This window comes from Rhinichthys klamathensis, unplaced genomic scaffold (assembly GCF_029890125.1).
Source record: "Rhinichthys klamathensis goyatoka isolate OS25496 unplaced genomic scaffold, OSU_Roscu_1.1 h1tg000076l_1, whole genome shotgun sequence".
NCBI classification, from domain to species: domain Eukaryota; kingdom Metazoa; phylum Chordata; class Actinopteri; order Cypriniformes; family Leuciscidae; genus Rhinichthys; species Rhinichthys klamathensis.
In genome coordinates, this window is record NW_026606618.1 from 1,063,221 (window position 1) to 1,078,143 (window position 14,923).

At 39.3% G+C, this 14,923-nt stretch overlaps 2 protein-coding genes and 1 long non-coding RNA gene across 3 annotated transcripts in view; 2 read left to right on the forward strand and 1 right to left on the reverse strand.

Moving 5' to 3' along the window:
• Positions 1 to 3,999, reverse strand: part of zcchc14 (zinc finger, CCHC domain containing 14) — a 32,617-nt gene extending 28,618 nt beyond the window's left edge. The window contains exon 1 of the mRNA XM_056250805.1: positions 2,856 to 3,999. Coding sequence (XP_056106780.1) covers positions 2,856 to 3,506 — 651 coding nt within the window. The 5' untranslated portion in view covers positions 3,507 to 3,999. The remainder of the gene's footprint in view (positions 1 to 2,855) is intronic.
• The window catches only part of LOC130085194 (uncharacterized), a 239,956-nt gene that overhangs the window by 194,308 nt on the left and 30,725 nt on the right, over positions 1 to 14,923 (forward strand). The window lies entirely within an intron of this gene.
• jph3b (junctophilin 3b) overlaps positions 9,659 to 14,923 on the forward strand; it is a 34,666-nt gene continuing 29,401 nt past the window's right edge. The window contains exon 1 of the mRNA XM_056250808.1: positions 9,659 to 11,178. Coding sequence (XP_056106783.1) covers positions 10,797 to 11,178 — 382 coding nt within the window. The 5' untranslated portion in view covers positions 9,659 to 10,796. The remainder of the gene's footprint in view (positions 11,179 to 14,923) is intronic.

The window sequence follows — 14,923 nt, forward strand, 5'->3', positions numbered from 1 at the left end:
CCGGATGTTTTTTATGAGCACTGAAAACATTAAAATGAGCACCACATCCAAGTGTGATAGGGCTCATTTGAGTAGCCTACCAAACATTTTACAGTGTAGATACTCTGTAAGAACCAGATCAAAATTGTTGTGCATTGAATGTGCACTCCTGCAATTTCCATGTTACAAAAAAGAATCGTTCAATTAGTCGTTAGATTAGTCGACTAATCGATAAAATAATCGACAGACTAATCGTTTAATTAATAATCGTTTACACCAGCCCTACTAAACACTAAGGTTTAATTAGTCTTAACCACAAATGATTGGTCAAGAATTAGCTAAATTTAAGCAAATGCAAAATTTAAAAAGCCTTTGCTAATTCAGAAAAAAATCAAAGACAGAATGAAGTTTTTGGCAGAATCTGGGAAGTTGTGTGTGGAGTGATAAATCACAATGAAACATGAGTTGCATAGTGATGCTCCAGAGCGGTGTCTTGAAAAATATGATGAGAAATATAATAATAAATGCATCTCTAGCACAGTGAAGCATGGAGGAAGAGTGTCATTGTAAGAGGAGCCTTTTTATCTGCTGGTGTTGGTGGGACTTCACTGTGAAAAGTCATTTAATGCTTCGGAGTACAGGAGAACAAATGAAAAAGTGTTATCTAAAGAGGACTAATCAGATGTTATTTTTCAACAAGACAATGTTCCTGCCCAAATTGCAAAGACAACCAAGAAGTGGCTTGAGAACAAGTCCGTCAGGCTCATGTTTTGGCCTGGTCAGAGTCCAGATTTGAATCCTATAATGAATATTTGGTCTCACATTAAGCTTAAACTTAAACCGGGAGACATTTTTTAACTACTATGAACTGTTAAAATCCAATAACATTGAATGTAAAAAGCTGGAAAAAAGCTATTCCGTGCTAAGTTACTGTATTTGTGCAATTATTGATAATTTCTTGATTCGTGATTAAAATGGTTAAGACAATTAAAAGACCACTAGGCTAAACATTTTGCCATTTTTTGGCCTGGTCCTTTTTTCTTTTCTTTTTTTGCCCAGGAGTGTAGTTAGTAAACGTGCATTTCCCACAAATCAAACATTTGGACTAGGGCAGATTCTATACCGTAAGTGATCAAGAGCATATTTTGTAGTTTTTTGGGGGGAGGGGTCGAACCTCATTACAAAATACACAAAAAGTAGTGTGGTTCTTTTTCTTTCAGTCTCACACAGACGGTGCTGTGGAGGCATCTCAATCTCTGCTTAGACATATCAAGAACAAGACGACATGAAGAAAACAAGATGCCATAAAGACAGACAGTCCTGGTGTGGTTTTAATAACACCAGCTAAAAGCAAAAAATTTTTTTTTAAATAATAATCCATAGCAGCTGCTATGCAATATTCTTCAGAACTGTGTGTGCATCATGTTAGCACATTTAATGTAATTTTTACATCTATTTGTTCTGGAACTGCTGTTTAATATCATATTCTATAATGAAAGGGTTTTGCTGCCTCTGTCAGTTTTCAATCCCTGTTTGTTGACTCACCAAGCTAACATTTTTGAGTTACAACATAATTATACATTTGCAATATTACATTACACGCTGGGTTTAAGAAAGTGTAAGTGTGAGCCTTATGTCATCGTAAAGGCACTGATTCATTGAGATCACTCCTGCACTTGGAACCCCCATGAGCTGATGGAACAGATTTAAACCGTAAACACTCATTGGTTGTGAGTCGTGTGAGATCTCATGGCTGAATTGTTTGTCTTTGCCAGATGACCCCAGTTCATTATTGTTGCTCTTGGTGTTCCCCATAGATACTGTTGAATAAATCAGGTCTGATCTGTATATCTTGGGGTGTATGGCCTAGCGCTTAAAAGTTGTGGCTAGTAAGAAAAAAGGTTGCGGGTTCAAACACCAAAAGGGGTTTTATGAACCATCAGCATCGTTGACCTGAGACACTTAACCCCAGGTTCCTCAAAGGGGACAGCCCATGTTGCTTTGGAAACAAATGTCTGTCCTATAAGAAATTAGTTATAGGTTAAATTAACCACACTAACATTATTTAGCATACATTCATAAACTCGTTTAACACCTTAAAGAGATAGTTCGTTTAAAAAAAAAAAAATCCGCTATTTACTTTCTTTGATTTACTGAAAACAAAAAAGATTAATTTTGCACATCCATTGTTTTCCATACAAGGAAAGTGTGTGGATATTTTTATTTTTGAAAATGTGGTATGGACCATAATATCAAATAGTCTATTCACCTAAAGCAATATTATGCCTATATAATGGCCTATATAATGTGGATCTTAAATTTAAAGATGCTACTTTTAGAAATACTAATAATCTATTTAGATTGGCAATAATCAATTATTCAACCATGACCCATTCACTTTCTTTGACATTCAGCAAAATATCTATTTTTGTGTTATATGGATGAAAGTCAGTTACACAGGTTTGGAAGTCGCAAGGAAACGGAAGTAGTGCAGATCTTTTCTTCGTATCGTGACGTACATCCGAGTGTAACAAAGTATCAAAAAAGAAAAATGTAGGGCAGGGAATTGGTTTTATGCATCGGTTGTTGTTGATTGGATTTAAAAAATGTTAAACGTTAAACACAAAAGTGAAGGTAGATGAACAGGGTTTAAGCGGACTAAATGATTGGAGAGGTCCTCTATACATCACCAGACAGAAGTCTGTCGGTTTCGCTGGAAGATTCAGTTATGACATTTTGATTAAACTTTTTTTTTTTTTTTTTTACTAAAATGAAACATATGCATGGATGAATGGTTCACAATAAGATCAATAAAACGCCTTTGAGAGAATATGCAGGGCGAATTCCATTACATGCAGACTCTAAATGTTTCCCACCTTGCAGCACGGACATCCGGCCTGGCAGGAGTTGAAGGTGGATGGGGTGGATGAGGTGATGAAGGAAGAGAAGGTCGGGGTCACGCTCACGTTTGGGAGAGCAGCAGCACAAGCCCCGCCCCCATGTGACGTCGACGACGCCTCACCAACTGTCACCTGTAGGATCTTCTGGATTTGTGTCAACTCTTGCCTCAGCACCTGCTTTTGATGAAAACTAAAGGCGGGATGGTTCGAAGCCATGGTGAAGAGGAGCAAAAATTGCTCTCCCGTCTGGCCATCGTTAAGCTGAAGTCCGTAGTTATTAATGATGGTGTCGATGTGAGTGAGGGTGCGAAACAAAACTCCGGCCGCTACGCGGTTGTCCGAGCTGAGGAGCGCGAGTGAGATGAGCAGTTTGCTCCTTACGACCACATCCGTGATGTTGGCCAGGTTGGCGAGGTCAGCCGGGTTGTTGGCTTTGATTTCTGCATCCCTCAGAGAGTGGTAGTCTTTTCGGGCTAGGTCTTCCAAACACGAACCGAGGAAGCGCAGCTCAATGGGAACGCATAGGTCCAAAAGGCCGCAGAAGAACTCAGCCCTCTGCGCCGAACTCAACACGGAGAACCAGCGGTAAACCTCCTCTCTCTGAACAAAGCATCTGTTCTCAACCATCTTAGACAGCACTTATAAAATGCATCAGATATTAAAAACAAAGTTCATACAGCAGTGGTCGATGGCCTTTACGAACTTTACAAACTTCCAAATCATTAACTGACGTAAACATCCATGAAGTTATAGGCAGTGGTCAGTCTGAGCGTCTCAGAACCCCCACAACAAGACATGCTACATGGTTTCCTTCGTGTTTTATATGCCAGAGATTGCATTATCTCGTCAAAGCCATATCAAGTTGTTAAAGAAACAAATTGTGTTTACTGTAATCCCAGACGCGCGGCGGCGCAGCCCCTCTGCCCGCCCGTGTCTCTCCTTTTTCGGCAAGCCCCCCTACGTGATCCCCACGTCAGCCAGTTATTCAATAGTCTCCAGGACACATTATAAAACAACCACATTTCTTTCAGATCTTACAGTATCCGTTAGAACGATTCGTCCAGATGAAATTATCGGCATTGCTGTGCACGCGCAAAGGAACCGTCTTCGGGCAATAACGTTAAACATTTTGTGGGAAAACTCCCCGATTTTAACAGTTTGACTGGTCGAATGAACGTCAATATATCCGTATATTCCTTCCTCGGACGATGAAGTAGCGTTTGTTACATTTTTTATAAAAACGTGACACTTTACCCGCTGCTTTTGTTTGCACTTCACGCGAGTGAATTAATCTACGGTTTCGGTGCCTATCATTATCCTGTCTTGAAGTCGAGTAAGGAAAACTGAGTGTAGTTCACTATCCCGAACTTCACGCAAACCCTGCCCACTGCTGATTTTTATTGGATGAGCAGCTTGTCAGTCATCACATTCTGCGCCGTGATTGGCCAAAACGCCATTCTCTTATTTCTCTCAAGCGCCTGCAGTCATATTTGATGTGGACAGTAAAATATTGTATTATTTAAAGAGATAGGGTTCATTCACTTAACATACGTTCTTAACTGAATTTTAGACATAAGGTAAATGTATTACAATTTAATAAAATACTATTAATTATTCCTGTGGCGGTCTTGTACAGGAAACCCCCTTTTCTGAAGTATGTCTTTGGATAGTCACTAGGCATATATTGGAAATCTCTGGTTTTGTCATTTAATGATGTCAACTTTCCCGAAGATGGCGCCAGTTGTCCTAGGGCACCATCAAGGACCAAGTCATAATATACTCACCCAATCTAGTGGATTCTATATTTTCCTAAATACAGTAGCCTAGTATTTAAAAAAAGTTAATCAAAGTTGTCTTCAGACAAGAACGGGTATTGTTCAAAATTCATGTATAACTTTGATGAAAGGTTTCAATCCACTTCAAATGTTGACTACTGTACTTTCCACTCTTTTGTATTTTTCTTTGTATGGCCTACAACTTAGTTCAATAGTAACGGACCCGGTTACCATTTTATTTTCCCTAGTGCCTTGTTGTTGTTCATTTTTAATTATATTTTTGCGTTTCAGATTTGGAACACAATATTGTTAAAAATAATATATATTAAAAATAAATGATTTTGTATTTAAATAATTTAATAATTAAAATGTAAAATCTTCTAATATGCATAATAAGATAAAAAGATTTACTTGCAGGGGTGTAACTATGGTCTGACAAGTGGAGTGGCCAAAATTGAGCGTTGGGTGATGATTTGCAATATCTAGAAAACTAATTTTGATTCCAAAGGTTGTAATTTTAATACCAAATTGTTATAATATGTCATCATAGGACAATTGGTCACATATAAGTAACTGGGTTTAAATCAAGGGAGAAACCCAAAATGTGTATTTGTTGTCAGGCTTCCTGGAAAAGGTTAGTTGACTGAATTTTGACCAGAAACAGCATAAAAGTCTGAACTTCTCATACGGTGAAACTAATATGGCTAGTCTCATAAAACTTTGGGGGAAAAAGACAATGACATGACACGACTTATTGAATTGTATCTCAAAATCACCCAAGTAATTCATATATTGCACATGAAGTTGCTGATCTTAAAGATCTTCATCACTGGCAAACGATATGACGCATTTCAGACTATAGTTTTCAATGGATTGCAGATAAATATTCCACGTTATCCAGTGTTTTTATACTTGCGTGCTGTGTTTGTATTGTGTTATAGTCTTACTTCTCGGAAAAGATTCAGTGCATGCATGAATGAACTGGAAACATATAGTGTCACTGTCACTGTTTATTCATTGGGCAGACTGATCTCATGAAATGGCGTATGTATGACACGCCAATTCGTATTTCCATTTTTGGCGTGCTATCAACACGCATAATCGCTTTTCAGCGTATTTATCAACGCCTTTGACTTAACGTTATATTACTGTATTATGTACATATAAATATATGACCTACCCCAACCCCGTCCCTAAACCTACCCGTCACTGGGGTTAATACCATTTATGAGTCTTCTCCTACCATCCTAGGAAAAGAAATATCGCTCCACAGATGTAGAATATAGATTTTGCTTCGTTTCGCTCGGACATTTAACGGCGTACACATACACGCGGAATCACTCGGACGTTTAATGGCGTAGACATACACGCAAAAGATTTCGGCGTGGATATACACGCGGATAGCTCAAAATGCGTATAGATAACACGCCACTTGAATTGAAAGTGGCGTGTATGTTTACGCAAAGTCATGATGTCATCATTGGGCAACTTTTTAAATACAGCATACAAACATGTTTTTTTTTTGGTCCCCTCAGCCATTTTCATTGGATCTAAAACGTTTGTATTAGCAATTGTTTTACTCCTCTTCAGAGATATTTACTCTTTATATTTTAGCATATTAGTTGAGCAGAGTGAGTAGCCTAATACAAAGTACATTATTACAAATAATGTCCAAAGTAACAAATTCTCGATTTGGTGAACTTTTATGGATTCATGAAAAGCTTTGTTACATGTTGCAATTATTTAATGGATTAGAATAATATTTTTATAAACTTATATTTTAATGTCTATTATAAATTATGAATAATACCTTTACAACATTTATTATTAATCTGGGTACACGTTAATTTCTACATACACTGATTACATTTTTTACATGAATTTGTATGTTACATTATGACCAAAAATAGTATATTTATAAATGAACATTAACATAGATTAATAAATGCTGTAAAAATGGCTGTTCATTTTCAGTTTATGACATCTAATTTAGAACCACTGATATATGAGAAGATCCTACTGGTACATTTTTATAATCAAATACAAATGTAGAAGATGAGTAAACTTTAGTATAATAAATGTACAGTGCTTGCAAATTAAACTGTTGCTGATCATAAATGAACACTAGAGGGAGCAGTTGGCTCTCACTTTGTGGCTGCAATTTGAAAGCTTTTTCTGTACTCAAGCAAAGGTGACGGTGATCACGAAAACAAGGATTGGTCATGATACGTCATGCATGACGTAACTTTGAATGAACTCAAAGTTATACATAAACTTGTCAAATAATGGTGTCATTTTCAATTTAGTGTCAAGGTATCATTTTCAGTGGTACTTTGTGGACCAATTCATCAGACATCAATTTGCTCCAAAACTACACAAGATCAAGCTAGCCGCGACGAAAATAGAGGTGTACTATTTATCAAGATAATTACGGTAATCAGCAGGAAAAGCAACGAGACATTCCATCCCATTGGCAAGTGAATGGGATGCCAAAGATGTTTGTCTGATGTATGTAGAATCACATTTAACAACAATTCAGATTTAAATCATTGCCCTATATATAACTCAAGTATTTGAGTTGATTTAACATGCTCACATTACAAACCCTCCAAAAAAAAAAAAAAACAGAGTTAGCAAATGTCCCTGTTTCTGCTATTGCTGCCCTGTGGTTAAACAAGTCAGGGAAGCTAATTTAATAATTCTCCAAATTTTCAATAACAGCCCTGATTTTTTTTTCAGTTGTGCTGCAGGGGTGCGTGAGTCATCACGGCCTGTTTTGCTAACAAGTCTGAGTGATGTTGTGTCTCTGGGCTTAAACTCATGGTAATGCTCCTCAGGCCTCAACCATAGCGTGTCTGCATCAAATCCTCCATGGTGAAGCAGAAACTAAACACAATTACTTTTTCAAAATGTAAGATTTGTGCAGAACAGGATAACGCCAATGCAAAGAGGTAATGAATTATAATTCATATGCATGTTTGTTTTTTGGTCAAAAATATTTTAATGGTTAACATGGCAATATTGTTTGGCTTTTGACGTCTAACTGTCAAATTATTTCTTTCTTATAGGTTTTTCAAAAAAGAGTGGAGTTGTTTGTAAGAACAACCTTGCAAAATCCATCAATCTGAGGAGAATGTTCGCACTTCCCCTGCAATCTCTATCTTGCACACACACACATACTCCCACACTATGCCTGCTGATCCCACTTCATAAAATCTCCCTCTCCTACTCTAATACTAATCAAGCCAACAGCAGGCTATCACTAAAATAGCCTGATAAGCTAAACCACCAGAAGCAATGAGTTAGCATTGCTCAGTCAAAAACATGTAGTGTAATGAGTCAAATACATGAATCTTCTATGTGACCTGTTTACTGCATGAAACTTGGTTCTCAGTACCTGCTGAGCCAAAGCAGCATGTCAGAGTATTTTTACCCAGCTCCGTCAGAGTTGATCCCCTGTAATTGAGAGGATAAATATCCCTCCTCCTCTTTACAAACAGACTGTTACACACAATTGCAATTTAAAACTAATGATATGATAACATATAAATCAAGTCCCTTGTTTTGGTGTATATAAAGAATTTTACATACTGTATTTTGAAGTACAGACATAGGCGTCATTTACGGGGGGGACGGGTGGGACATGTCCCCACCACTTTTTGCCAGGGTCGATATTGTCCCCACCACTTTTGAAACATCTCGCGTCACGGGTACCAATACAAATAAAACATCTCCAGTTAACTAGCAGCATTCGTTTCATTCATTTGTTAAATAAGAGGCGATCTAGCGCTGAAATGTGTTGTCTTCACTCGGACGCGCGCTTCAATCCGTTGCAGAGATTCTATTCGTTCCAGAGAAATCACAATTCAAAATGCACACAAACGTGTCCCTGCTTCTCTGGGTTCTAATCCATCCGCACTCGTATAGTTTTTTTTCCCCCTCATCAAAACCGATAATGTTTATCAGTGATAAAGTATATCAAGATTCTTGATATACAACCACTGATAAACATTAGGTTTTGATGAGGGAAAAAAATACTATACGAGTGCGGATTAGAACCGTCAACCTCCGACACGCTTGGCAAATATTCCGCCACTGGACCATTACAGTACATAAGCAACGTAGGCGGATCTATGTATATATTCACGTAAAAATTCACGATACTAACAAACAACATTATATTAGATCTCATTTTACGACCAATTAAATTTAAACCCAAAGTACCATCACATTTTTGGTCGGACATCATCACATCTTTGTATACATTTTTATTTATTTAAATCAGTAAGCTACAGGACATCGTCTTTCAAACCATGACCTGCGCGAAAGAGAAAAAAGAATGAATGCGTCATTGTACCCAGCACTTTTGAAAATGCCCTTCCGAATGCGTCTCTGTCCCCACCACATTTCAAACCAAACTGACGCCCATGAGTACAGATACGTCTCCATGTACCCTCTTGAATCGTCATGGGCTTTTTTCATTACATGATACTTCTAAGAAAAAGTTGTTTAAGAAGGAGGACGGAGAAATACTGTAATGCATTGTGTTCTCAGTAATCTCAGTGATATGTCTTTAATTATAACCTATTTTGTCTACAGTATGAATCATAAGTCGCCACAGTAAAGAGACCCTTGTGCCTTACAGATACCATGGAATCCAGAGAAGAATAGTCAGGATGATCAAGAGCCAAGGTCAACAGAGCAGATTTGATATGATCTCACCTGCAACAAAGAGATTTAATGCACCATCTCAAGCCATATCATTAACTGACAAATGCTCTAATTATTCTATGAGGGCAAAGCATTGGAGATTTAGTGGGAGGGTAGGGGGAGGACTAAGCCGGGCAATTAGGAAAAGCAATCTTTGCTCCCTGAGGTGGATAGAGAGAGAGAGAGAGAGAGAGAGAGAGAGAGCGGTGAGTATTAACGCAGTACATGTCTCTTTAAATGAAGGGAGAGTGAGGGAGAGAGAGCATGTGCAAGGGGGAGGGGGAGTTGGCTGCGTTGGAACAGTCCACCTCTAATGAGCAGATTTGAGAGACACCAGTGTAAGAGAGAGAGAGAGAGAGAGAAAGAGATCATATGGGGGAATAAGATGACGACGGAGTAAAAGACCATCAGCGTCACATGAAAATCATTCCAACAACGTGATTGAGTCAAGGAAGAACAGAAGAAGGTAAATCAGGAACAATGAATCTGGTTTTCCCACCTGCAAGCAAACCGGAGCACAGGATTTTTATACAGACCTGAAAAGAGAGCAGAGAGGAAAGCAGAGACAACGACGAAACAGTGCCCAGATAAGGAATTAATCACATCAGTTTGTTTACGATCAAGCCGTGCGCTCATCCAGTGCTGGCGAGAGCGTGCATATATATGCATGTGATTGTGTGTGGATAGAGACTGCATTGCTGCTAGAAGACAGAGACTGAAGCTTGCAAAATCCATCGCTCTTTTATTCTTGTTTCTCTTGCACTCAGTCTCCCTGTGTGGCATCAGCATGTCGGGTGGATTTGGTACAACAGTAAGTGAGCTCCTGGCAGAGGGGATGCATTTGTAAATGCTACCTGCTTGCTTCATCTATCGCCCGTCGCTCTGAGTTCTCACAGGTTTCTAGGTGGAGCCTGGTGGTCTCAGCGACTGGGAGGGGAAGTGTAACAGCTCAAAGCCCCAGAGAGGGAGAGCGGGAGTGAGGGTAGGTGTGTGCTGGCACAGGTGCCCTCTGTGGAGGCAGGAACGAGGAGGGGGCCAGAGCACCAGAACCGAAAGAATTGTTGCTGCGCTGGTAACGGTAGAACAAGGCGCATGGCTGGCGTGGGCCCACTTTCATCACTAAGAAGCAACTGCAGGAAAGCAACTTGTGAATAAAAAGCTCCACTCCTGGAAGAGGATGGTCTGAGAGGACTCAAGCTGCTCCTGCCTAGTTTGACAGGAGGGGACTACTGCCCAGGAGGGCACCTCTTTCTTTCTTTTAACTTTTTGCATTGTTTTTTAAAGGCCAATCAAGGGAGAGTTTACAGTTTTTTTCATTCCCCAGCTTTCCACCAACACCCTGGCCCCGTTTCCAAGTCTGATTTTGTTTGGGTCTTACTTCTTTTTCTTTTCTTTTTGAGATTTGGGGTATTTGCCAAAACCTATTTCATGCATGTCCACTGGGGGCAGGTTCAACTTTGATGATGGGGGATCATACTGTGGAGGGTGGGAAGAGGGAAAGGCCCATGGCCATGGCATCTGCACAGGACCCAAGGGCCAAGGCGAGTATGCAGGCTCCTGGAGCCACGGTTTTGAGGTGGTGGGCATCTATACATGGCCCAGTGGGAACACCTATCAGGGGACATGGGCGCAAGGTAAGCGCCATGGCATTGGTGTTGAAAACAAGGGCAAGTGGGTTTATAAAGGTGAATGGACACATGGATTTAAGGGACGCTACGGTGTGCGGGAAAGCACAGGAACCAGCGGCAAGTACGAGGGTACATGGAACAACGGCCTACAGGATGGATACGGAACGGAGACATACTCTGATGGAGGTAAGAGTCTTATGAAATTGTTTTGGTAAAGAGTTTGATTTAAAGTTTTAAAAATTCTTCCAACTAAATGACACCACAAAATAGTGACATCTCTGCAGAAGGTATAGTTCACTCCAAATTGCATCCCTCTTGTCATTACAAACCCATATGATTTTTTTCTGTGGAACACCCTAACGTTGGACCCCAGTGTTCTTCAGAGTATTTTCTTGTGTATTCAACAGAAGAAAGTCATACCGGATTTGAACAACATGAGGGTGAATAAATGTTGATGGGATTTTTGCGTGAACTGTCCCTTCAATGGATAACACAAAAACTATTACAGCAGAGAGAGAGATTTCTAGAATACCTTGTAATTTCCATTTTTGCACCACTCAACACTTTTTTACTAGTAGTCAGATTTTTTTAAATTCTTCCTCTACTCATCATTTGGACAAGCGAATTCCTCCATCCTCCACAAGCTGCTGAGGAGATCAATTTGGAGGCTCAAATTAAGGCCAATTGGACATCTAGAGAGACAGAGAGAGAAAGACAAAGAGAGAGAGAGAGAGAGAGAGAGAGAGAGAGAGAGAGAGAGAGAGAGAGAGAGAGAGAGAGAGAGAGAGAGAGAGAGAGAGAGAGAGAGAAAGAACGAGAGATTCCAGTCAACCTACAAGTCTTGTAAAAGCCCTTGACAAAAGACCAGAACACCCTATTTGAGCTGGAACAAGGTTTCCGTTTTACTGTTCTGGAGACAGTACAAACTAAAATTGCCAAAACAAAAGTCAAGATGATATGAAGGCCAGATAAGTGACAAAGACCAATGGCCATGAAAGTAACAATAGACTCATTTACTTGAAACAAGCAAAACCACCACTGTAGCATATACTTGACATAACACTCATGCAATGACTTACCTTTAACTGGCCTAGAGAAAGTATTTTTTAAATAATAAATTGTTCTGTCTGTGATTATTCAAGTAGAATCACAGTTGTTGAATGTAAATGCATACCCGTGCAGTCACGTGAACTGAACCCTCAGTTCTGTGCCTTTTTGTAAAAGAAATCTCCCATTTTATCACCCTTAGTGTCTTTGTTAGTAAAGGTGCAATATAGGTAAGGTAACATTGTAATACCAACTATTAAAGGGATAGTTCACCCAAAAATGTTAATTCTGTCTTTATTTACTCACCCTCATTTTATTCCAAACCTGTAATACTTTATTTCTTCTGTAGAAGACACAAAAATATACATTTTGAAGATTGTTTGAAATGTTTTTGCATAACATTGAGAGTGAGTAAATAATAAAAGATTTTTCCATTTTGGGTAAACTGTCCCTTTAAGTAAATAGGTTGAGTAGGAGTGTGACATACTCATATATTGATTTTTGTCTCATTGATCTAAAGGTAGCTGAATGTATAGATGTGGAGAAACATATCCAAATATGCATCCTCACACTCTCTGAAGATATCGTTTCAGTGAGTGTGAAAAGTAAAATCAACACCCCTTTGGGTGTATTAAATTGAAGAAAGTGTCAATTCTGGTGAATGAGACATATACTTGTATCAACAGTCTTATCTATTTTCAGAGCAGCATAACCTCTCTCTCTTTGTTTCATTTTCTTTGCATTATGGAAGTGTTGCCTGTGAGTCTTTTACACCAAGTTGCTGTGGAAACACACACAGACTCTGGCAGCAGGTCAGCGTGTCACTGAAGACCCAGTGCTCGCTGCTCTGATTGGCTGGCTGACTCGCTAATGGCGTTTACTTACTTTGGTACTAATCTGGACCTCTTAATCACAACCACAGTAAGCAGTCAGAGAAGACAGAGATTGATAAGAAAAAGAAAGAAAGAAAATGAGCCAAAGAAGGGAGAGAAAATACAAGAGGAGGTTAATAGGGCCACAAAGAGGTTACAGTGGCATTATCAGCTTTCAGTGCTGTCTGAGTACACTACAGCTGCCACACATGAAAGCATCTGTTCACATTATGACCTGAATTCCACCATCACACTAAAGAGGACAGGTTTGAAGAGGGCAAGTTAGTTTCCATTAGCTTCTTCTACTGAAGAAGAGACATAGTATGCAATATTATAAACACATCTTTGCTATAAATATAAACTGACATTTCTAGGCTTGTTGTGAGTATGTGATATTTCATTACTATTAAAGTTACATCACATGCATTAATCTTTGATTCAATAACATGTCTTGTCATGTTTTACCCCTCAGTCAGCCCCTTAGGGATGACTTGTCTACAGAGAATGGCATTGTACCGGATATGGATGATTTTTGCTTTTATGGCTGCTCTGATTTCAGTTTCTGATGTAACTAATGATTGTTTAGAAGTCAGGGAGTAAAGTACTTACATACATCGATGTGGAACTCTGTGTTGCTTGAGGCCAACAGTGTCAGCATGTCCACAATGTGGCTTATGTACAGCAATTCCCAGCACTTTTGCATGACTAAAACTCAAATGCTGATCAATTTGGCCTCTGAAAGCGCCATTCTGCATTGCTCAAAATAAAATCGAAATACCTAGAGCTGGCTTGACAACAAAAGGAAACAGACATATCAGTTATGTGGTTCAAATACATTCAGGATTATTTTATATTCATAATCCTAAAACGGGGACCATTCCACTTCTCAAATACATCACCTACATAACATCGAGAAAAAAAAAAAAGTCAAACTGAAATCCCCTTAAACGGATAACAGCCTGCTAGTCTATGTAGGCTTAGAGAGATTTGGTTTTAAGTGTAGCTTTATTTTGTATTGTGGAGCGTTGTCGCAATACCATTGCCCCATATACAGAACACATTGCCTGAATAAACAACACTTTTATGGCATTGTTTATATAACATTGACAATGCTATAAAAGTGTGTGGTTTGCATCAGGGTAAAGTCGCCTTTGGCCTGCCATGTGAAGCACCTATTATTTCCAAAGCTATGATAAATGCCCAATGGATGGTTTATCTTAGAGTAGGTTACGGATAAGAGATCTCTTTAGTCCATCTATGGATACAAACACCTGTTTCATTCTAAGAAGTGCACTGTCCTGGATTTAAGGCCACTAGAGATGAGCATGGCCGACAGATGTGTACTCTGCGAGAGTCTGGCCCGCAACCACACGCATGCAACAATTACTCTGCAATTGCTGACTTTGTGAAAAAGACAAGAGATTAATAATTCATGGAAGGGCCGATCCAAACAGACATTCTGCCTGCTTTGCGGGAGTCTGCCTTTTCCTGGTATATGAATTCTAATTAGTATTGTATACGAGATATTTAGGCCAAGTGAGCCACAACGCCATCATTTCTTTAGACAGACACGTCCCTGATCCCGACACATGAAAAGGAAAAAACAAGAAATATTCAACCTCGAAACAGAACAGCGAGCATTGTTAAAGAAACGATTATAAATTCAACCCGGGGGAAAGCGCGTGATTAAATCTGTCCTGTGATGTTTCCGCGTCTTTGATCTTTCCGCATTAACCGTTTCCGTTCTGTGTGCCCCGCACTGTTGCACAATGCATCTCATAGGCCTCCGGCAGAAACGCAAGCAAATTAGTTTTGACATGTGGGTTGCAGGACTCATAGAAATCCAATACCGGACCACTAATCACATAACCATGTGACCCATGTGGGATGTCCCATGCTCATACAAGGCTACTGTTGTTTCCATATACGTCCCATACAGTAAGTCAGCAAGCTAATGAAAGATCGAAGACAACATTTTCTTTTTTTTTTTGCTACTGCATTTTCATTTGTAT